Source organism: Dendrobates tinctorius, unplaced genomic scaffold (genome assembly GCF_039654945.1).
Source record: "Dendrobates tinctorius isolate UK_male_01 unplaced genomic scaffold, ASM3965494v1 ptg000075l, whole genome shotgun sequence".
NCBI classification, from domain to species: Eukaryota; Metazoa; Chordata; class Amphibia; order Anura; family Dendrobatidae; genus Dendrobates; species Dendrobates tinctorius.
In genome coordinates this window covers 54,206,779-54,230,099 of record NW_027361743.1, presented here as the reverse complement: position 1 = coordinate 54,230,099, position 23,321 = coordinate 54,206,779, and the positions used below count along the sequence as shown (strand labels likewise).

The following is a 23,321-nucleotide window of genomic DNA, read 5'->3' as shown; positions in this document are numbered from 1 at the left end:
AAGACGGCAGACTCCTGTGATTAGTTGAAAAAGGAGACAGACCGATGGGGACCATCGCAGTGCTGGGTGTGGGTCTAAACAGTTGAGTCTTGGTTTTTATTTTTAACTTCCTTACACAATGGTTTTAAGATCCCGGGCAAAATTGGTTTTGCATCTCTAAAAGGGTTAACATCTGGCAAGTTGCTGGCAAAATCTATTGCTAAATCCTGGGAATAATCCTCAAAATGATCATGTGACATACGTTCCTGAAACTTCCCGCCCTTGGAATATGTTATAATAGCAGTAAAAAGGGTTAAAGTTCACTTCAGAAGGGATAATAATAATGTTAGTAATCACAGTGTGGTTATAGTGCTACAGAAATAATGTCAGGGACAAGGATGGCTGGAGAAAACAGGCAAGGCAGAGTCAGCAGGAGTCATCAGAGGAAGTGGAAAGTGCTGGGTCTGCACTCACAGAAGAGGGAAGGGGGGCAGAGGAAGAGGAGACAGCAGGAAAGAGGAGGAAGACACGAGTACAACATCACGAAAGTCACTGGGATGGAAAACAAGGGTGAGAAGAGGTGAAGAAGAGAAAAGTATTGAGAAGAGGCCGATGCGATGTACAGAGGTGAGCAGAAACTTGTGTCAATGTTTTTGTTTCTTTCGTATACTCGCCCTCCCCTTTTCAGGCCCTAAGACCTTCCTGCCTGATCAAGTTCATTCAAGAAATGTGAGGAGGTGACATGAATCTGGAGTCATCTAGGTGCAGCCTACCTGCAGTGTCAGTCTACTGATGAGCTGTGTACAGGCGGAGACGCTGGCAGCACAGGTAAGGCGACGATATACCCATCATACAAGACACAAGACAGCTATCACCACTCACAGCCAATGTTCCGAGGATCCGGACATAGAAGGGATGAGAGATTTTTTTCAGATTTGACACCAGTGACCATCTACAAATGAGAACAAATTTTTGGAGGCTTCCGGGGCGACACATCTAATAGGGCTCCACATCGCCACTATGTAAGTTTGCCTCCTATACTCTTCTATCGGATGTATATGTTAACCATTAGCGAACTGGTGATATATATTGTAGATATATATATATATATATATATATATATATATATATATATATATATATATATATATGTGTCTGTTTACACATGCTGCGGACATGTACAGTATAAATGCCAATAAAATTATACATACTGTATATGCCCATCAGATGACGCTTGTACACATAGAGGATGTGTGTATATACAGCTCAGAAAAAAATTAAGAGACCACTGCAAAATTTTCAGTTTGTCTGATTTTCCTCTTTATAGGTATATTTTTGAGTAAAATGTAAATTGCTGTTTTATTCTATAAACCACTGACAACATGTCTTCAAATTCCAAGCACTGAATTTTGTATTTATTTTCAGAAAATGAGAAATGTTCAAAAGAACAAAAAAATGCAGTGCTTGCAGACCTCAAATAATACTAAGAAAACAAGTTCATAATCATTTAGAAACAACAATACTAATGTCATAACTCAGAATGAGTTCAGAAATCTATATTTTGTGGAGTAACCATGATTTTTAATCACAGCTTTCATGCGTCTTGGCATGCTTTCCACCAGTCTTTCACACTGCTTTTGGGTTACCTTATGCCACTCCTGGTACAAAAATGTAAGCACTTTTCTTTGTTTGATGGCTTGTGACTATCCATCTTCCTCTTGATTACATTCCAGAGGTTTTCAATGGGGTACAGGTCTGGAGATTGGGCTGGCCATGACAGGGATTTGATGTGGTGGTCCTTCATCCACACATTGAATGGCCTAGCTGTGTGGCATGGTGCATTGTCCTGCTGGAAAAAACAGTCCTCAGAGTTGGGGAACATTGCCTGAGCAGAAGGAATCATCTGTTTTTCCAGGATAACCTTGCATGCGGCTTGATTCATATGTCCTTTGCAAAGATGAACCTGCCCAATTCCAGCCTTGCTGAAGCATCCCCAGATCATCACTGATCCTCCACCAAATTTCACAGTTGGTGCAAGACACTGTGGCTTGTACGCCTCTCCAGGTCACCGTCTAACCATTAGACGACCAGTTGTTGGGCAAAGCTGAAAATTAGACTCATCAGAGAAGATTATCTTACTCCAGTCCTATATGGTCCAATCCTTATGGTCTGGCAAACTTCAGCCTGGCTTGCCTTTGCTTTTCATTGATGAAAGGCTTTTTTCTAGCTCTAGATGACTTGAGCCCAGCCTCTAGGAGCCTGTTACGAACTGTTCTTGCCATGCACTTCACCCCAGCTGCCATTTGCCATTCCTTTTGTAGGTCACTTGATATCATCCTGCGGTTACTGAGTGGCATTCGAATAAGATGACGGTCATTCCTGTCAGTGAAGAGTCGTTTTCGCCCTCAGCCGGTCTGTAGCTTTGTTTTCCCCAATGTTTGCTGCTTGACCTTGTTGTAATGGACTGCCATCTTAGAAATTTTAAGGATTGAGGCAACATGACGCTCACTGTATCCCTCTGGTAGTAAAGCCAGAATTGAGTCCTTCTTTTCCTCACTCAAGACTTTTCTTTTCAATTCCTTTGGCACGGTTAAAAGTTATTTTTTCATTCCTATTACTTTTGGGATATTACTAGCACTTGTTTTGCCATCCAGCTTGTCCTATTGCAAGAGGATTGTGAATACCACAGCAGGGTTTTTTATACTTTCCTTCGTTAAATAAGATTTCGTTCAGGTGATCACCTAATCACAAGCACATTAAGTAGAATGAGGTGTTCTCTGAGTGGAATTCAACTGACACTGGAATGGAATGCCTGTCAGACATGTAGAGAAGCTGATTTTTATAAAACTGTGCAGTGGTCTCTTAATTTTTGCCAGAGTTGTATGTACATCCTCCTAAAGTATACATATCACATATAGAATCTGACTGGAATATAGAGCGTCGGACTGGAGGACCTTGAGCCCACCAGAGAAAATCATTCTTGGGGTCCACTGTGTAGCTACATATAAGTAAATACAGGACCACCAATTGTGCGTTAAAACACCCTAATATCTGGGTATAATATAAGATGGTACATGTCTTAATTATGCACCAGGGGTTGGGGTAGCCCCCTCATAGAATATAAAGTAGCTCCCTCATAGAATATAAAGTAGCCCCACACAGAATATAATGTAGCCCCCTCATAAAGTATAACACAGCCCCTTCAGATAGTATACTGCAGCTCCCCTCATAGGGTATAATGCAGACCCCCTCATAGGGTATAATGCAGCCCCCCTCATATGGTATAATGCAGCCCCCCTTCATATGGTATAATGCAGCCCCCCTCCACCTCCATAATTGTTCTGCCCCTCCACACCCATCATTGTCCTCATCACCACCTCCATCACTGCCTTTTCACCCACCACCCCTATCATTGCCCATTCCACCACCTCCATCATTACCTCTTCCCCCACCACCACCATTATTGTCCTTTCCACCACAACCATCATTGCATTCTCCCCTCCACCCCATCACTGCCTTCTCCCCCACCACCCCGCTGGAAGGAATAACACGGGAAACTTGGAATAAGGATATGTGAACAGTCAGTAATGTGTGGTAATATTTATTTTGGTTTCCAGGTGCATTTTACTACACACATAATTTATGTTATTGAAATTGTTACTTTTATCTGTGTATCTAGTAGGAGATTCCTGTTTGTAAACCACACATAAGGCTATGCGAGCATCTCTGGAGCCTTCATTGTACGTCCTGTTTTATATGATGAGAAGAGTAGTGGGTGACCCTCCCAGGGCCGTGGGGTACTTGGTACCGGGCCGGTGTCAGGGGGATGTGTCACAGCAGCGGTGACCCGGTCCGTGGGCCTGGGCGCCCAAGTAATGAGGGAAGTTGAATGGTGGTGGAATGTAGTTAAATTAATAGTTTGTGACGCCACCTGTGGTGTTCGGCAAGTGAGGTGTTAAGCCGACGCTGCTTGCAGATCCTCTGGGGCTGGTGGTGTGTTGCAGCCAAGATGGTGAAGCTCCCCACAGGTGAAGCTGTAGCTCCAGGGCAGTGTAGATGTGGAATTAGAGAGGCACAAGCGGTGTAGAAGCCGGTACCCAGATGTAGCGGTGCCGGGTGCGTTGGCGCAAGAATGAATGGAGGACACCAAGGCTTGTAGCTCCAAAGCTTTACTCACAGTCTGTAGTACACACAGGTGCCTGCCTCCGTCCTGTGTCCTCTGGGTCAGGGACTCAGTCAACCTCCAGGCAAGATGGAATGCTCCCTTCCAACACTCCGCCAACATGTGCCTTTCTGAACGTCTCCTCTATAGCGCCTTTAAGTGTGAAGTACTCCTAGTACTAAGTTACACTGGAGTGCCTCCTGACAGATGTTCCCAAGAACTCTACTTGTATGGCAGACAGCTGTAGCCTGCTTCGGGGACTCCTTACTCCTGAGTCCCGGCTCTCTATCCAAGTTGCTGTTGTGCCCCCAAGTCTTAGATGGGAGTAGTGCATTTACAGCCCACTACTCCACCGGTGTCTGCTGCAGAACCATTAGTGTCCATACAACCTTGGGGACCGGGCCCCGGCCTTGCGCTTAGAACTTCTAGGCAGGGTTCTTCCTCTAACCCACGTCCTCTCTGTTCCCTTTTACTCCTTCGTTCCGTACTAATATCTCTCTCCTATGGAAGATCAGGTTTCAGTTCAATGTCTCTCTCCTTCTTTTCTTTCCCGTGCCAGCAGACCCAGGTCACTGAGGTTTGCTGCAGCACCTCCTTCCTCCATCCCTCTCTCCGGGATCTTCTTTCCTCACTCCTCTGAGTGGCTTCCTCTCTCAGACTGACCTACTGTCTGACTGAACTCTAATCCTACACCTTCCTACTCTTTTATGTATTCTCAACTCCACCCGCCTCCCAGCACGTTTAGTGTTTCAAGCAGGGAGCCACCAAAGGTGCTCTGCTACACTCCAAGCAGGGAGCCGCAATGTGGCTTTGCTGAACTACTCTGTGGTGTGGGGTGCAGTTGTTGGAGCGTGGTCAGGAGCCTCCAACTTACCTGGATGGTGGGGCACCACACCTCAGGAGGAGGTGCAGTACCTCTGTGGCGGCTGAGCCTCAGGGGCGCCACAGTAGTACTACATGAATGGCTATCAGCAGCAAAAGCCAATGGACCCCACTGTACAGGGGCATTTACACTGCATTTACTTTGGTCTTCCTGTGTAAACAGGCATTCAAAAAGTTTACTGATTGGTAGTCGTATCGTGCCACGAGTCAGCCTGTGCAAACGGACCCCTAGCCAAAGGGATATGTAAGTCTCTGTTGGTATCTGTTGGACAAGTGATCTGGCATTATGTAATAGTTTCCATTATAAACAAAAACCACCAGGCAGTGTGAAGATGCGACTGCTGATCGCTAAACTTTTACTGATCATTTGAATCATTTGAATGCCTGTTTAAACAGCAGACCAAAGGAAATGATGCACACTGAGTGTTCTGTTATAGATCCCGGAGTGCACTTAGGCTGCCATTGTTCTCAGCAGCACAAATCCTGTTTACACAGCACGATGCGCCTCCTAGAATGATGATCTTTTCTGCTGTATAAAATATACCGTAATACCCGATGAATGAGTGTTTTACAACCTGTTTACACGGGAAGGTAATCGTGAACGAGCATTTTTACCAATGCTCGTTCACGATTATCTTGCAATGTAAATGCCCCTTAAGACTAGATATAGATGGTACTTAAAGGAAACCTGTCAGGTTCCCCAAGGTCCCCAAACTGCCACCAGTGTCTTTCAGAGCCGTATCACAATGTATTAAGCAAGTTTATGGTAATCAAAAACTCTGCTGCCATGATCAGCAAAAACATTTCTATTTTGTCATTGATAATAATTATCCTGGACTATTCTGGTGGCACTTCTACTTCTCCGGACTACTCCTGACACGGGTGTTGTTATCAGACACTCGGTGTCACTGATATCTGCTTCATTGTCACCCAACATAGCTTCAGTGCCGGAGATCTTGCACACTCAGTTTATATTGGGGGTCAGTGAAGATGTAAATTACGTCAAGACATCTAAGGCTGGACTAGTCTGTTGAATATACAGTATGCCCTACCAGACTAGTCCGAGGAATATTTGCCCCACCAGGTTAGTCCGGGGAATATATGCCCCACCAGACTAGTCCGGGGAATATATGCCCCACTAGACTAGTCCGAGTAATAAAAGCCCCGCCAGACTAGTCCGGGGAATATATGCCCTACCAGACTAGTCCAAGGAATATTTGCCCCACCAGGTTAGTCCGGGGAATATATGCCCCACCAGACTAGTCCGGGGAATATTTGCCCCACCAGACTAGTCCGGGGAAAATATGCCCCACCATCTAGTCCAGGGAATATATGCCCCACTAGACTAGTCTGAGGAGTAAAAGCCCCACCAGACTAGTCTGGGGAATACATTCCCCACCAGACTAGTCCGGGGAATAAATGCCCACCAGACTAGTCTGGGGAATATATGCCCCCCACCAGACTAGTCCGAGGAATATAAGCCCTACCAGACTAGTCCTGCCTAATTAGCATTTCATCAGCAGCAATATATAAGTTTTTTTGCAGTTCTTAGCAGCTGCGTTTTGGCATACCATACACTTCAAGGGTACTGGTGGGATTTCAGGGGTCTTGGGGAACCTAACAGGTCCTTTTCACCTCTGGCCTACAATTATCTGTCCTATTTTCCATTTCTCTTCTGAAATACCAGAAATTCTAAGCAACTCCCAAATTAAAGTTATATGCTTCTAAAATATTTCCATATTTATAGGTTGACCAGAACTTAGATCGATCAGATCCAAAGACCCCATTACATATACAATCCACTTGGCTAGATATCCTGCTATTTCAGAGGGAAGCAGTAATTTTTGGACTGCGCCATCACCACTTTTATCTAGGAAAAAAAAAACCATGGACAGGAATAAACCTTTAAAAATGTCAAACAAGGTTAAAAAAGATAATTGCTGTGTTTACACAGTGCCACAACTGTCCTCAGTTTAGATGTGGTACTGCAACTCAGCCGCATTCACAAACAATGGTTATATGTTAGTGGTATAATGTAAATTATTAGCGAGGCTGCATTGATTATGTAGCCTCATATATCAGTTCATTGTGTTTGTAAATCTCCATTGAATCCACATAGACTAGCACCATTACCTTTATTCTTTGTTTGCCATAGTGCTCGCCTGGGGTTATTTACTGAATTGTAACTTGTCGTTATATTGCAGGAGAGGAAACAGATACCGGATAATGCAATGTAATTGCTACCGATACCAGATTCTGAGCTACTTAGGTTATTACTTACTATTTACTATCAGACACTATTGGGGGGTAATTAGGGCTGACCTATTCATCCAAATATTCCTTCCAGGTGTCAGACAGACATTGTCTCAAAACCAACAAATACTAGACTAAATTGGCCATTCCCTACCGATATCGATGGATTTAGAAGACTAATGTGTACAGGAGCCCCTGACAGATTATTATGAGGGAAGGCAAGCACCCGTCATGGCTGATTTAATAGTTTCCATTGGTCAGCCAACAGCTATCTAATGCGTATGAGGGACTTCACTTTTTTTCATGAGACTCTGGCGATTGTGATGGTTTCAATTGGAATAAGGCCTCATTCACACGTCTGATGATACCAGTACTGGGAAAATCAGCAACGGTGTTTATCAGTGTTGCATGTGTGAGTGACATACTTGTGTACGTGTGCGTCATCAGTGTGCCGTCTTTGTAGCATACTTGTATATGTGTGCGTCATCAGTGTGCCGTCTCTGTGACATACTTGTGTACTTGTGCGTCATCAGTGTGCCGTCTCTGTGACATACTTGTGTACTTGTGCGTCATCAGTGTGCCATCTCTGTGACATACTTGTGTACTTGTGCGTCATCAGTGTGCCGTCTCCGTGACATACTTGTGTACTTGTGCGTCATCAGTGTGCCGTCTCTGTGACATACTTGTGTACTTGTGCGTCATCAGTGTGCCATCTCTGTGACATACTTGTGTATGTGTGCATCATCAGTGTGCCATCTCTGTGACATACTTGTGTACATGTGCATCATCAGTGTGCCGTCTGTGTGACATACTTGTATACTTGTGCGTCATCAGTGTGCCATCTCTGTGACATACTTGTGTACGTGTGCGTCATCAGTGTGCCATCTCTGTGACATACTTGTGTATGTGTGCGTCATCAGTGTGCCGTCTGTGTGACATACTTGTATACTTGTGCGTCATCAGTGTGCCATCTCTGTGACATACTTGTGTATGTGTGCGTCATCAGTGTGCCATCTCTGTGAAATACTTGTGTACGTGTGCGTCATCAGTGTGCCGTCTCTGTGACATACTTGTATACGTGTGCGTCATCAGTGTGCCGCCTGTGTGACATACTTGTGTACATGTGTCATCAGTGTGCCGTCTGAGTGACATACTTGTGTACGTGTGTGTCATCAGTGTGCCATCTCTGTGACATACTTGTGTACGTGTGCGTCATCAGTGTGCCATCTCTGTGACATACTTGTGTACGTGTGCGTCATCAGTGTGCCGTCTGTGTGACATACTTGTATACTTGTGCGTCATCAGTGTGCCATCTCTGTGACATACTTGTGTACGTGTGCGTCATCAGTGTGCCGTCTCTGTGAAATACTTGTGTACGTGTGCGTCATCAGTGTGCCGTCTCTGTGACTTACTTGTATACTTGTGCGTCATCAGTGTGCCGCCTGTGTGACATACTTGTGTACATGTGTCATCAGTGTGCCGTCTGAGTGACATACTTGTGTACGTGTGCGTCATCAGTGTGCCGTCTGTGTGACATACTTGTGTACGTGTGCGTCATCAGTGTGCCGTCTGAGTGACATACTTGTGTACATGTGTGTCATCAGTGTGCCGTCTCTGTGACATACTTGTATACTTGTGCGTCATCAGTGTGCCGTCTCTGTGACATACTTGTGTACATGTGTGTCATCAGTGTGCCGTCTGAGTGACATACTTGTGTACGTGTGCGTCATCAGTGTGCCGTCTGTGTGACATACTTGTGTATGTCAGGAACACCGCACTGCACTTGCTCACTGAGCCAGTGCACGTGTCCTGAGTAAAGCGAACTGTGCTCAAAGATACCTGTGGAGCGGGCAGCAGCCGAATAGGTGCGTACTTCAGAACAGCAGGACCTGAAGCACGTGACTGCTGGGGGCGTGGCCTAAACTCCAGAGAGCTAGGAGCTGCACGAGAACTCCTAGCAGGGTAACTGTGAGACAAAGTTACCAAGGGGCATTGACACGGAGGATAGTCAGGACGTAGCCAGTGAGTCATACACAGAGATAGTTGCAAGGTACAAGAGGGGTGAGCAGAGAGTAGTCAGATCACAGGCAATGATTCATACACAGGGAGGGTAGCGAAGTACAGAATCAACAGGCAAACTCACAACGGGGAACAGAACCGGGTCAGAATCATATAAAAAAGCTATAACAACGAACAGGCACAGGCACACAGAGGTCACCACACTCGGCCAAAGGCAAAAGTATAACTGACAGGGATTGGAACTTCCCAGGGGTTTAAGAAGCCCTCCCAGAACCATAGAGAGGCCACAATCATTAACCCCAGGTGTGTAGGTCAAAACCTGCACTGAGCTCCAGACATTAACCCGACGTGCAGCTCAAAAACCTGCACTGGGATCATGACAGTACCCCCCTCTCAACGGGGGGCCTCTGGACCCTCAGGCTTCCCCGGGTACTTGGCATGGAAATCCTGAACCAGACGATATGCATGTACAGAGCGAGCAGGGACCCATGAGCACTCCTCTGGTCCATATCCCTTCCAGTGGACCAGGTACTGCAAAGAGCGGCGCACCCGCCGAGAGTCCACAATATGTCCTACCTCATACTCCAATTGACCCTCCACCAGCACTGGAGGAACAATAGGCTTGGAGTCCTCTTTGACAGACCCTACGGATTTCAACAGAGATTTATGGAACACATTGGATATTTTTAAGGAGGCGGGGAGACGCGATGCAACCTATATGCCACTGGGTTGAGTATCTCCATAATGTCGTACGGACCAATGAACTTTGGTCCCAATTTAGCTGATGGTACCTTCAAGTTGATGTTATGTGTGGAAAGCCAAACCTTCTCTCCCACCTGAAACATGTCTCCCAAGGCTCTCTTTTTGTCAGCAAAATATTTGTACCTCCCCTGGGCCCAAGAGATATTACGCTGGACTTCAGCCCAGAGGTTTTATAACCGTTGAACGGACCCCTCTACCCCTGGACAACCGGAATCCACCTGTGAAAACTCCCCAAAATGCGGATTGAACCCATAGCTAATCAGGAATGGGGACATGTTGGTGGACTGACTCACCCAGTTGTTAAAAGCAAATTCCGCCAACGGTAACGCATCACACCAATCCTCCTGTCTGGCGGAGGTCAGACACCTGAGAATTTGTTCTCTCTGGGCCCGAGAGATATTACGCTGGACTTCAGCCCAGAGGTTTTTTAACCGTTGAACGGACCCCTCTACCCCTGGACAACCGGAATCCACCCGTGAAAACTCCCCAAAATGCGGATTGAACCCATAGTTAATCAGGATTGGGGACATGTTGGTGGACTGACTCACCCAGTTGTTAAAAGCAAATTTTGCCAACGGTAACACATCACACCAATCCTCCTGTCTGGCGGAGGTCAGACACCTGAGAATTTGTTCCAGGGATTGATTGGTGCGTTCTGTCTGACCATTACTCTCCGGGTGATATGCCGACGAGAAGGAGAGTGAGATGCCCAATTTCATACAGAAAGCCCTCCAAAATTTGGCCACAAACTGCACACCTCTGTCAGACACAACATTCAGGGGTACCCCATGCAATCGGACCACATGCTGTACAAACAACCTTGACAATGTTTCTGCTGAGGGTAAAGCTGCCAAGGGAATGAAATGGGCCTGTTTAGAAAACCTATCCACCACCACCCAGATCACGGTATTGCCCCTGGAAGGTGGAAGGCCGGTAATAAAATCCATGGAAAGATGAGTCCATGGCCTATCAGGAACCGGTAAAGGTATGAGTTCCCCAGCCGGCCGGTTATGCGAGCTTTTGGAACGGGCACACACACCACAAGCAGAAACAAATTTCTTGACATCGGACCTTAGTGAAGGCCACCAAAAACCCCTGGCTACTGCCTCTCTAGTGGCCGTGATACCTGGATGAGCACTCAACCTAGACTCATGAAACTCCTGCAGAAGTCTAGGCCGCAATAAATCTGGAACAAACAATTTGTGCCCTGGCCTGGTTGCCGGAGCTAGGGGCTGAGCCCTTACAATTTCTTGTTCCAACTCAGATGAGACCCCCGCCACTACCACCCCTGGGGGAAGAATGGAGGATGGCTGCTCGGGGGAATTCACCGGGTCAAAACTTCAGGACAGGGCATCCGCTTTAACATTTTTGGACCCCGGTCGAAAAGTAATGGAGAATTGAAATCGTGAAAAAAAAGTGACCAACGGGCTTGTCTCGGAGTAAGCCTCTTAGCAGATTCAAGGTATGCCAAATTTTTGTGATCAGTGACAACCGTGATAGGGTGAGCCGCCCCTTCCAAAAAGTGCCTCAATTCCTCAAACGCCAGCTTGACCGCAAGAAGTTCTCTATTGCCTACGTCATAGTTTCTCTCGGCTGAAGAGAACTTCTTGGAGAAGAAGGCTGTCAGAGACACCGCACTGAACTTGCTCACTGAGCCAGTGCGCGTGCCCTGAGTAAAGCGAAAGCGTGCTCAAAGATACCTGTGGAGCGGGCAGCAACCGAATAGATGTGTACTTCAGACCCACAGGACCTGAAGCACGTGACTGCTAGAGGCGTGGCCTAAACTCCACATAGCTAGGAGCTGCAAGACAATTCCTAGCAGAGTAACTGCGAGACAAAGTTACCAAGGGGCATAGACAGGGAGAATAGTCAGGACGTAGCCAATGAGTCATACACAGAGATAGCTGCAGGGTACAAGAGGGGCGAGCAGAGAGTAGTCAGATCACAGGCAATGAGTCATACACAGATAATAACGCAGTACAAAATCAACAGGCAAACTCACAACGGGAAACAGAATTGGGTCAGAACCATATAAACAAGCTATAGCAATATACAGGCACACGGGGGTCAGCACACTAGGCCAAAGGCAAAAGTATAACTGGCAGGGATTGAAGCTACCCAGAGGTTTATGAAGCTCTCCCAGAACCAGAAAGAGGCCAAAATCATTAACCCCAAGTGTGCAAGTCAAAACCTGCACAGAGCTCCAGACATTAACCCCCGGTGTGCAGCTCAAAAACCTGCACTGGAATCATGACAGTGGCACAGGGTTTGAGATTGGTAAGGGTGGCCGGACCCTGGGACAGCACAGCCCCCACCCCCACTTCAGAAGCATCCACCTCCACAATGAACGGTTTGGACGGGTCTGGTTGTACCAACACCGGGGCGGACATGAAACATTTCTTAATAGCTGAGAAGGACTCCTTAGCGAGTACAGACCAATTTTTTAAAACAGCGCCCTTCTGGGTAAGTTCCGTGAGTGGTTTAACCACTTGTGAGAAACCTTTAATGAATCTCCGATAATAGTTCGCAAATCCTAAGAAGCGCTGAACCCAGTCAGCGATCACCAGCACCTTCTTAGGATCCATACGAAACCCCTCACAGGACACAATCAACCCCAAAAAAGACAGTTCCTGTACAAAAAACGAACATTTTTCCAATTTAGCGAACAATTGGTTCTCCCTGAGTCTCTGGAGAACTGTCTGTAGATGTTTCAAGTGAGATTGGCTGTCCGGGGAATACACCAAAATGTCATCCAAATAAATAATGAAAAAACGGCCTATCAGGTCAGAGAACACAACATTGATGAAATTCTGGAAAATTTCGGGTGCATTAGTTAACCCAAATGGCATTACCAGGTTTTCAAAGAGTCCTTCTGATGTGAGGAACGCAGTTTTCCACTCGTCCCCTTCCCGAACCCTTATCAGATTGTAGGCCTCCCGGAGATCTAACTTGGAGAACCACTGGGCCCCAGCTAACTGGTTACATAAGTCTGGGATGAGGGGAAGCGGGTAAGTGTTCCTAACCGTTATCTTGTTCAGTTCCGGAAAGTCGAGGCACGGCCGCAAACCACCATCTTTCTTCTTCACAAAGAAGAATCCTGCTGCCACAGGTGACACAGAAGGCCTGATATGCCCTTTGTGGAGACTCTCAGCTATGTACTCCTTCATGGCTTGGCGCTCAGGCCCAGACAAATTGAACAATCGAGCCTTAGGTAACTTGGCTTCGGGTACTAAATCGATGGCACAATCATAGGGTCTATGTGGTGGCAGCGCCTCAGCCTCACATTTGGAAAAAACATCTTCGAAATCCTTCAGGTACTCCGGAATACCTTTCAGACCGACAGACGACACAGATACGGATTTAACAGCGTTAACAAGATGTCCCAGGTTACCACATTTATCTTTACATCCCCATTGAATGATCTCCCCTGTCACGCCATCAATGGTAGGATTATGGCGTTGAAGCCAAGACATCCCCAGTACCAGTCCTGCAGGCAAGTTATCTAGCAAAAGACAACTTAGTTTTTCCACATGAGTGGAACCCACTTTTAGAGAATAAAGTTCAGACCTGCAACAGATACCGTCCTGGGTAAGAGGGGATGAGTCAATTGCCACAAGTTTAACAGGATCCTGAAGCCTGACTGTCCCTATCTTATTAAGAGTCATAATTTTGGTATCAATCAGGTTCACGGCAGAACCACAGTCAACAAAAGCAGTAGTTTGAACCGGACCATTACCAAGTTCCAGTTCCACCTGCAGCACCATTTTTGCACATGAGGAAAATTGTACCTGAAGGTCTGGGTAGCCTCCTCGACTACTACCCAGACCTAGTCGTTTCCCGCCATCTTGGAGGATGACGGACAGGAGGGGCAGTCCTTTTTCCAGTGTCCAGATTCCCCACAATAGAAGCACAACTGCTTCTCCCGGTGGCGTCTTCTTTCCTTTTCCTCACAGGTGACAGTACTCACCTCCATAGCCACAGGAAGAGTCCGGGTCTCATCTCCACTGAAGAATAATGGTGTTTCCAGTTGCATAACACCTCTAGCCCGCAGTCTGTGATCCATGCGAACCGCTTGGGTCATGGCATCCTGCAGGGAATCAGGTGGAGAATGGAGTGCCACGGCATCCTTCAGACATTCACACAGGCCTCTACGGAACAGCCCCCGAAGGGCGGCATCACTCCAAGAAATCTCGGCTGCCCAATGTCTGAATTCAGTATAGAACCACTCGGCCAAGTGCTCCCCCTGACAGACACTCATCACCTTGTCCTCAGCCAAACGCACTCTATCAGGCTCATCATAAATAAGCCCTAAGGCTTCAAAAAACGCATCCACAGACATTCTCTCAGGGGCAGAAGAGGAAAGCAAAAATGTCCAGGCTTGTGGGGACCCCCTAAGCAGGGACATAACCACCCCCACCCTCTGTTTCTCATCCCCAGAGGAGCGGGGTCTCAAAGAGAAAAAGAGCTTACAGCCCTCCTTAAATGTTCTGAATTAATCTTTGTTACCAGAAAGCGTATCTGGCAATTTAACTGGGGATTCGGGTGGGACTAAAATGACATCTCTATTCCCCACCTGCTGAAAGCATGCGGAAAGCACCCCCTGAACCGAATCTGCAACCTGCCGCTGGGACTGGGCCAGAGCTTGGTGTTCCAAACTTAGCTTCTGCAGCGACTGAGTCAAGCATTTCACCTGCTCAGATAAGGCATGCATTGGGTCCATGCTGCAGAAGTGAGGAGAGAAAAAAAAACAGTTCACGGTCAGTTATAATGTCAGGAACACCGCACTGCTCTTGCTCACTGAGCCAGTGCGTGTGTCCTGAGTAAAGCGAACTGTGCTCAAAGATACCTGTGAAGCGGGCAGCAGCCGGGTAGGTGCGTACTTCAGAACAGCAGGACCTGAAGCACGTGACTGCTGGGGGCGTGGCCTAAACTCCAGAGAGCTAGGAGCTGCACGAGAACTCCTAGCAGGGTAACTGCGAGACAAAGTTACCAAGGGGCATTGACAGGAAGGATAGTCAGGATGTAGCCAATGAGTCATACACAGAGATAGCTGCAAGGTACAAGAGGGGCGAGCAAAGAGTAGTCAGATCACAGGCAATGATTCATACACAGGGAGGGTAGCGAAGTACAGAATCAACAGGCAAACTCACAACGGGGAACAGAACCGGGTCAGAACCATATAAACAAGCTATTACAACGAACAGGCACAGTCACACAGAGGTCAGCACACTCGGCCGAAGGCAAAAGTATAACTGACAGGGATTGGAGCTTCCCAGGGGTTTAAGAAGCTCTCCCAGAACCATAGAGAGGCCACAATCATTAACCCCAGGTGTGCAGGTCAAAACCTGCACTGAGCTCCAGACATTAACCCCTGACGTGCAGCTCAAAAACCTGCACTGGGATCAGGGCCGGACCTAGAGATTACGGTGCCCTAGGCGAAACAATTTGTTGAGCCCCTACTATTCTTGTCAGTAGATGAAAACTTGGGATATAAATTTAGGAGCAAAATAAACCACAACAACAATGATTAATTAACTCTCTCCTAACTCTTTAATCTTCTGAGAAGTTGTATAGGACAAATATATACAAAGTAATCAATAACACAAAACAAAAACGACCATAGGTAATTAAAATTTTTGTTTCCTTGCCTTTTTTTTTTAAAAGGATGACACTAAGTCACTGAGATTAATTTGTTTAGCAACTTCAGATTCTATCGAAATTGTTGCCAACCCAACCAACCTCTCTTGCGTCATATTTGCCCTTAAATATGTACATTTTTCTTTCCATCCCTAAAACTTTTTGCCTTTTGAAAAGATTCTTTATAATTTTTTCTATTTTTCCTCTGGCGCCCCCTATGGGTCGGCGCCCTAGGCGGCCGCCTAGTTCGCCTATACGTTTGGGCCGGCCCTGACTGGGATCATGACAGTGTACGTGTGAGTCATCAGTGTGCCGTTTGTGTGGCATGCTTGTGTACGTGTGCATCATCAGTGTGCCGTCTGTGTGACATGCTTGTGTATGTGTGCGTCATCAGTGTGCCGTCTGTGTGGCATACTTGTGTACGTGTGCGTCATCAGTGTGCCGTCTGTGTGGCATACTTGTGTACGTGTGCATCATCAGTGTGCCATCTGTGTGACATGCTTGTGTACGTGTGCGTCATCAGTGTGCCATTTGTGTGGCATACTTGTGTACGTGTGCATCATCAGTGTGCCATCTGTGTGACATGCTTGTGTACGTGTGCGTCATCAGTGTGCCATCTGTGTGGCATACTTGTTTATGTGTGCGTCATCAGTGTGCCATCTGTGTGGCATACTTGTGTACGTGTGCGTCATCAGTGTGCCATCTGTGTGGCATACTTGTGTATGTGTGCGTCATCAGTGTGCCATCTGTGTGGCATGCTTGTGTACGTGTGCATCATCATTGTGCCATCTGTGTGGCATACTTGTGTACGTGTGCGTCATCAGTGTGCCGTCTGTGTGACATACTTGTGTACGTGTGCATCATCAGTGTGCCGTCTGTGTGACATGCTTGTGTATGTGTGCGTCATCAGTGTGCCGTCTGTGTGGCATACTTGTGTACGTGTGCGTCATCAGTGTGCCATCTGTGTGACATGCTTGTGTATGTGTGCATCATCAGTGTGCCGTCTGTGTGGCATACTTGTGTACGTGTGCGTCATCAGTGTGCCGTCTGTGTGGCATACTTGTGTACGTGTGCGTCATCAGTGTGCCATCTGTGTGACATGCTTGTGTACGTGTGTGTCATCAGTGTGCCATCTGTGTGGCATACTTGTGTACATGTGCGTCATCAGTGTGCCATCTGTGTGGCATGCTTGTGTACGTGTGCATCATCATTGTGCCATCTGTGTGGCATACTTGTGTACGTGTGCGTCATCAGTGTGCCGTCTGTGTGACATACTTGTGTACGTGTGCATCATCAGTGTGCCGTCTGTGTGACATGCTTGTGTATGTGTGCGTCATCAGTGTGCCGTCTGTGTGGCATACTTGTGTACGTGTGCGTCATCAGTGTGCCATCTGTGTGACATGCTTGTGTATGTGTGCATCATCAGTGTGCCGTCTGTGTGGCATACTTGTGTACGTGTGCGTCATCAGTGTGCCGTCTGTGTGGCATACTTGTGTACGTGTGCGTCATCAGTGTGCCATCTGTGTGACATGCTTGTGTACGTGTGTGTCATCAGTGTGCCATCTGTGTGGCATACTTGTGTACATGTGCGTCATCAGTGTGCCATCTGTGTGGCATGCTTGTGTACGTGTGCATCATCATTGTGCCATCTGTGTGGCATACTTGTGTACGTGTGCGTCATCAGTGTGCCGTCTGTGTGACATACTTGTGTACGTGTGCATCATCAGTGTGCCGTCTGTGTGACATGCTTGTGTATGTGTGCGTCATCAGTGTGCCGTCTGTGTGGCATACTTGTGTACGTGTGCGTCATCAGTGTGCCATCTGTGTGACATGCTTGTGTATGTGTGCATCATCAGTGTGCCGTCTGTGTGGCATACTTGTGTACGTGTGCGTCATCAGTGTGCCGTCTGTGTGGCATACTTGTGTACGTGTGCGTCATCAGTGTGCCATCTGTGTGACATGCTTGTGTACGTGTGTGTCATCAGTGTGCCATCTGTGTGGCATACTTGTGTACATGTGCGTCATCAGTGTGCCATCTGTGTGGCATGCTTGTGTACGTGTGCATCATCAGTGTGCCATCTGTGTGGCATACTTGTGTATGTGTGCGTCATCAGTGTGCCGTCTGTGTGGCATACTTGTGTACGTGTGCGTCATCAGTGTGCCGTCTGTGTGGCATACTTGTGTACGTGTGCGTCATCAGTGTGCCGTCTGTGTGGCATACTTGTGTACGTGTGCGTCATCAGTGTGCCATCTGTGTGACATGCTTGTGTACGTGTGCGTCATCAGTGTGCCATCTGTGTGGCATACTTGTGTACGTGTGCGTCATCAGTGTGCCATCTGTGTGGCATGCTTGTGTACGTGTGCATCATCAGTGTGCCATCTGTGTGGCATACTTGTATATGTGTGCGTCATCAGCGTGCCGTCTGTGTGACATACTTGTGTACGTGTGCGTCATCAGTGTGCCGTCTGTGTGGCATACTTGTGTACGTATGCATCATCAGTGTGCCATCTGTGTGGCATACTTGTGTACGTATGCATCATCAGTGTGCCATCTGTGTGGCATACTTGTGTACGTGTGCATCATCAGAGTGCCGTCTGTGTGACATCCTTGTGTACGTGTGCATCATCAGAGTGCCGTCTGTGTGACATCCTTGTGTACGTGTGCGTCATCAGTGTGCCGTCTGTGTGGCATACTTGTGTACGTGTGCGTCATCAGTGTGCCGTCTGTGTGGCATACTTGTGTACGTGTGCGTCATCAGTGTGCCATCTGTGTGGCATACTTGTGTACGTGTGCGTCATCAGTGTGCCGTCTGTGTGACATACTTGTGTATGTGTGCGTCATCAGTGTGCCATCTGTGTGGCATGCTTGTGTACGTGTGCATCATCATTGTGCCATCTGTGTGGCATACTTGTGTACGTGTGCATCATCAGTGTGCCGTCTGTGTGACATACTTGTGTACGTGTGCGTCATCAGTGTGCCGTCTGTGTGACATGCTTGTGTATGTGTGCGTCATCAGTGTGCCGTCTGTGTGGCATACTTGTGTACGTGTGCGTCATCAGTGTGCCATCTGTGTGACATGCTTGTGTATGTGTGCATCATCAGTGTGCCGTCTGTGTGGCATACTTGTGTATGTGTGCGTCATCAGTGTGCCATCTGTGTGGCATACTTGTGTACGTGTGCGTCATCAGTGTGCCATCTGTGTGACATGCTTGTGTACGTGTGTGTCATCAGTGTGCCATCTGTGTGGCATACTTGTGTACATGTGCGTCATCAGTGTGCCATCTGTGTGGCATGCTTGTGTACGTGTGCATCATCAGTGTGCCATCTGTGTGGCATACTTGTGTACGTGTGCGTCATCAGTGTGCCGTCTGTGTGACATACTTGTGTACGTGTGCGTCATCAGTGTGCCGTCTGTGTGGCATACTTGTGTACGTGTGCGTCATCAGTGTGCCGTCTGTGTGGCATACTTGTGTACGTGTGCGTCATCAGTGTGCCATCTGTGTGACATGCTTGTGTACGTGTGCGTCATCAGTGTGCCATCTGTGTGGCATACTTGTGTACGTGTGCGTCATCAGTGTGCCATCTGTGTGGCATGCTTGTGTACGTGTGCATCATCAGTGTGCCATCTGTGTGGCATACTTGTGTATGTGTGCGTCATCAGTGTGCCGTCTGTGTGACATACTTGTGTACGTGTGCGTCATCAGTGTGCCGTCTGTGTGGCATACTTGTGTACGTATGCATCATCAGTGTGCCATCTGTGTGACATGCTTGTGTACGTGTGCATCATCAGAGTGCCGTCTGTGTGACATCCTTGTGTACGTGTGCATCATCAGTGTGCCGTCTGCGTGACATACTTGTGTACGTGTGCGTCATCAGTGTGCCATCTGTGTGGCATACTTGTGTACGTATGCATCATCAGTGTGCCATCTGTGTGACATGCTTGTGTACGTGTGCATCATCAGAGTGCCGTCTGTGTGACATCCTTGTGTACGTGTGCATCATCAGTGTGCCGTCTGTGTGACATACTTGTGTACGTGTGCGTCATCAGTGTGCCGTCTGTGTGGCATACTTGTGTACGTGTGCGTCATCAGTGTGCCGTCTGTGTGGCATACTTGTGTACGTGTGCGTCATCAGTGTGCCATCTGTGTGGCATACTTGTGTACGTGTGCGTCATCAGTGTGCCATCTGTGTGACATGCTTGTGTACGTGTGCGTCATCAGTGTGCCATCTGTGTGGCATACTTGTGTATGTGTGCGTCATCAGTGTGCCATCTGTGTGGCATGCTTGTGTACGTGTGCATCATCAGTGTGCCATCTGTGTGGCATACTTGTATATGTGTGCGTCATCAGCGTGCCGTCTGTGTGACATACTTGTGTACGTGTGCGTCATCAGTGTGCCGTCTGTGTGGCATACTTGTGTACGTATGCATCATCAGTGTGCCATCTGTGTGGCATACTTGTGTACGTATGCATCATCAGTGTGCCATCTGTGTGGCATACTTGTGTACGTGTGCATCATCAGAGTGCCGTCTGTGTGACATCCTTGTGTACGTGTGCATCATCAGAGTGCCGTCTGTGTGACATCCTTGTGTACGTGTGCGTCATCAGTGTGCCGTCTGTGTGGCATACTTGTGTACGTGTGCGTCATCAGTGTGCCGTCTGTGTGGCATACTTGTGTACGTGTGCGTCATCAGTGTGCCATCTGTGTGGCATACTTGTGTACGTGTGCGTCATCATTGTGCCATCTGTGTGGCATACTTGTGTACGTGTGCGTCATCAGAGTGCCGTCTGTGTGACATACTTGTGTATGTGTGCGTCATCAGTGTGCCATCTGTGTGGCATGCTTGTGTACGTGTGCATCATCATTGTGCCATCTGTGTGGCATACTTGTGTACGTGTGCATCATCAGTGTGCCGTCTGTGTGACATACTTGTGTACGTGTGCGTCATCAGTGTGCCGTCTGTGTGACATGCTTGTGTATGTGTGCGTCATCAGTGTGCCGTCTGTGTGGCATACTTGTGTACGTGTGCGTCATCAGTGTGCCATCTGTGTGACATGCATGTGTATGTGTGCATCATCAGTGTGCCGTCTGTGTGGCATACTTGTGTATGTGTGCGTCATCAGTGTGCCGTCTGTGTGGCATACTTGTGTACGTGTGCGTCATCAGTGTGCCATCTGTGTGACATGCTTGTGTACGTGTGTGTCATCAGTGTGCCATCTGTGTGGCATACTTGTGTACATGTGCGTCATCAGTGTGCCATCTGTGTGGCATGCTTGTGTACGTGTGCATCATCAGTGTGCCATCTGTGTGGCATACTTGTGTACGTGTGCGTCATCAGTGTGCCGTCTGTGTGACATACTTGTGTACGTGTGCGTCATCAGTGTGCCGTCTGTGTGGCATACTTGTGTACGTGTGCGTCATCAGTGTGCCGTCTGTGTGGCATACTTGTGTACGTGTGCGTCATCAGTGTGCCATCTGTGTGACATGCTTGTGTACGTGTGCGTCATCAGTGTGCCATCTGTGTGGCATACTTGTGTACGTGTGCGTCATCAGTGTGCCATCTGTGTGGCATGCTTGTGTACGTGTGCATCATCAGTGTGCCATCTGTGTGGCATACTTGTGTATGTGTGCGTCATCAGTGTGCCGTCTGTGTGACATACTTGTGTACGTGTGCGTCATCAGTGTGCCGTCTGTGTGGCATACTTGTGTACGTATGCATCATCAGTGTGCCATCTGTGTGACATGCTTGTGTACGTGTGCATCATCAGAGTGCCGTCTGTGTGACATCCTTGTGTACGTGTGCATCATCAGTGTGCCGTCTGCGTGACATACTTGTGTACGTGTGCGTCATCAGTGTGCCATCTGTGTGGCATACTTGTGTACGTATGCATCATCAGTGTGCCATCTGTGTGACATGCTTGTGTACGTGTGCATCATCAGAGTGCCGTCTGTGTGACATCCTGGTGTACGTGTGCGTCATCAGTGTGCCGTCTGTGTGACATACTTGTGTACGTGTGCGTCATCAGTGTGCCGTCTGTGTGGCATACTTGTGTACGTGTGCGTCATCAGTGTGCCGTCTGTGTGGCATACTTGTGTACGTGTGCGTCATCAGTGTGCCATCTGTGTGGCATACTTGTGTACGTGTGCGTCATCAGTGTGCCGTCTGTGTGGCATACTTGTGTATGTGTGCGTCATCAGTGTGCCGTCTGTGTGACATACTTGTGTACGTGTGCGTCATCAGTGTGCCGTCTGTGTGGCATACTTGTGTACGTATGCATCATCAGTGTGCCGTCTGTGTGGCATACTTGTGTACATATGCATCATCAGTGTGCCGTCTGTGTGACATCCTTGTGTACGTATGCATCATCAGTGTGCCGTCTGTGTGGCATACTTGTGTACGTGTGCATCATCAGTGTGCCGTCTGTGTGACATCCTTGTGTATGTATGCATCATCAGTGTGCCGTCTGTGTGACATCCTTGTGTACGTATGCATCATCAGTGTGCCGTCTGTGTGGCATACTTGTGTACGTGTGCATCATCAGTGTGACATCTGTGTGACATCCTTGTGTACGTGTGCATCATCAGTGTGCCGTCTGTGTGACATCCTTGTGTACGTGTGCATCATCAGTGTGCCGTCTGTGTGACATCCTTGTGTACGTGTGCATCATCAGTGTGCCGTCTGAGTGACATACTTGTGTACGTGTGCATCATCAGAGTGCCGTCTGTGTGACATCCTTGTGTACGTGTGCGTCATCAGTGTGCCGTCTGTGTGACATCCTTGTGTACGTGTGCGTCATCAGTGTGCCGTCTGTGTGGCATACTTGTGTACGTGTGCGTCATCAGTGTGCCGTCTGTGTGGCATACTTGTGTACGTGTGCGTCATCAGTGTGCCGTCTGTGTGACATCCTTGTGTACGTGTGCGTCATCAGTGTGCCGTCTGTGTGACATACTTGTGTACGTGTGCGTCATCAGTGTGCCGTCTGTGTGACATCCTTGTGTACGTGTGCATCATCAGTGTGCCGTCTGAGTGACATACTTGTGTACGTGTGCGTCATCAGTGTGCCGTCTGTGTGACATCCTTGTGTACGTGTGCGTCATCAGTGTGCCGTCTGTGTGACATACTTGTGTACGTGTGCGTCATCAGTGTGCCGGCTGTGTGACATCCTTGTGTACGTGTGCATCATCAGTGTGCCGTCTGAGTGACATACTTGTGTACGTGTGCATCATCAGTGTGCCGTCTGTGTGACATCCTTGTGTACGTGTGCGTCATCAGTGTGCTGTCTGTGTGACATACTTGTGTACGTGTGCGTCATCAGTGTGCCGTCTGTGTGGCATACTTGTGTACGTGTGCATCATCAGTGTGCCGTCTGTGTGACATCCTTGTGTACGTGTGCGTCATCAGTGTGCCGTCTGTGTGACATACTTGTGTACGTGTGCGTCATCAGTGTGCCGTCTGTGTGACATCCTTGTGTACGTGTGCATCATCAGTGTGCCGTCTGTGACATACTTGTGTACGTGTGCATCATCAGTGTGCCGTCTGTGTGACATCCTTGTGTACGTGTGCGTCATCAGTGTGCCGTCTGTGTGACATACTTGTGTACGTGTGCGTCATCAGTGTGCCGTCTG

At 47.9% G+C, this 23,321-nt stretch overlaps 1 protein-coding gene across 2 annotated transcripts in view; it reads left to right on the top strand.

The window, feature by feature from the left end:
* The first annotated feature begins 346 nt into the window (after positions 1-346).
* Positions 347-23,321, top strand: part of LOC141096565 (phosphatidylinositol 3,4,5-trisphosphate 3-phosphatase TPTE2-like) — a 92,037-nt gene continuing 69,062 nt past the window's right edge. The window contains exon 1 of one of the 2 annotated variants that reach the window (XM_073583284.1): positions 347-606. In XM_073583284.1, coding sequence (XP_073439385.1) covers positions 597-606 — 10 coding nt within the window. In that variant the 5' untranslated portion in view covers positions 347-596. Of the gene's footprint in view, positions 607-645; positions 1,002-23,321 lie in introns of those variants that run through there. The other variant, XM_073583285.1, reaches the window with a different exon arrangement.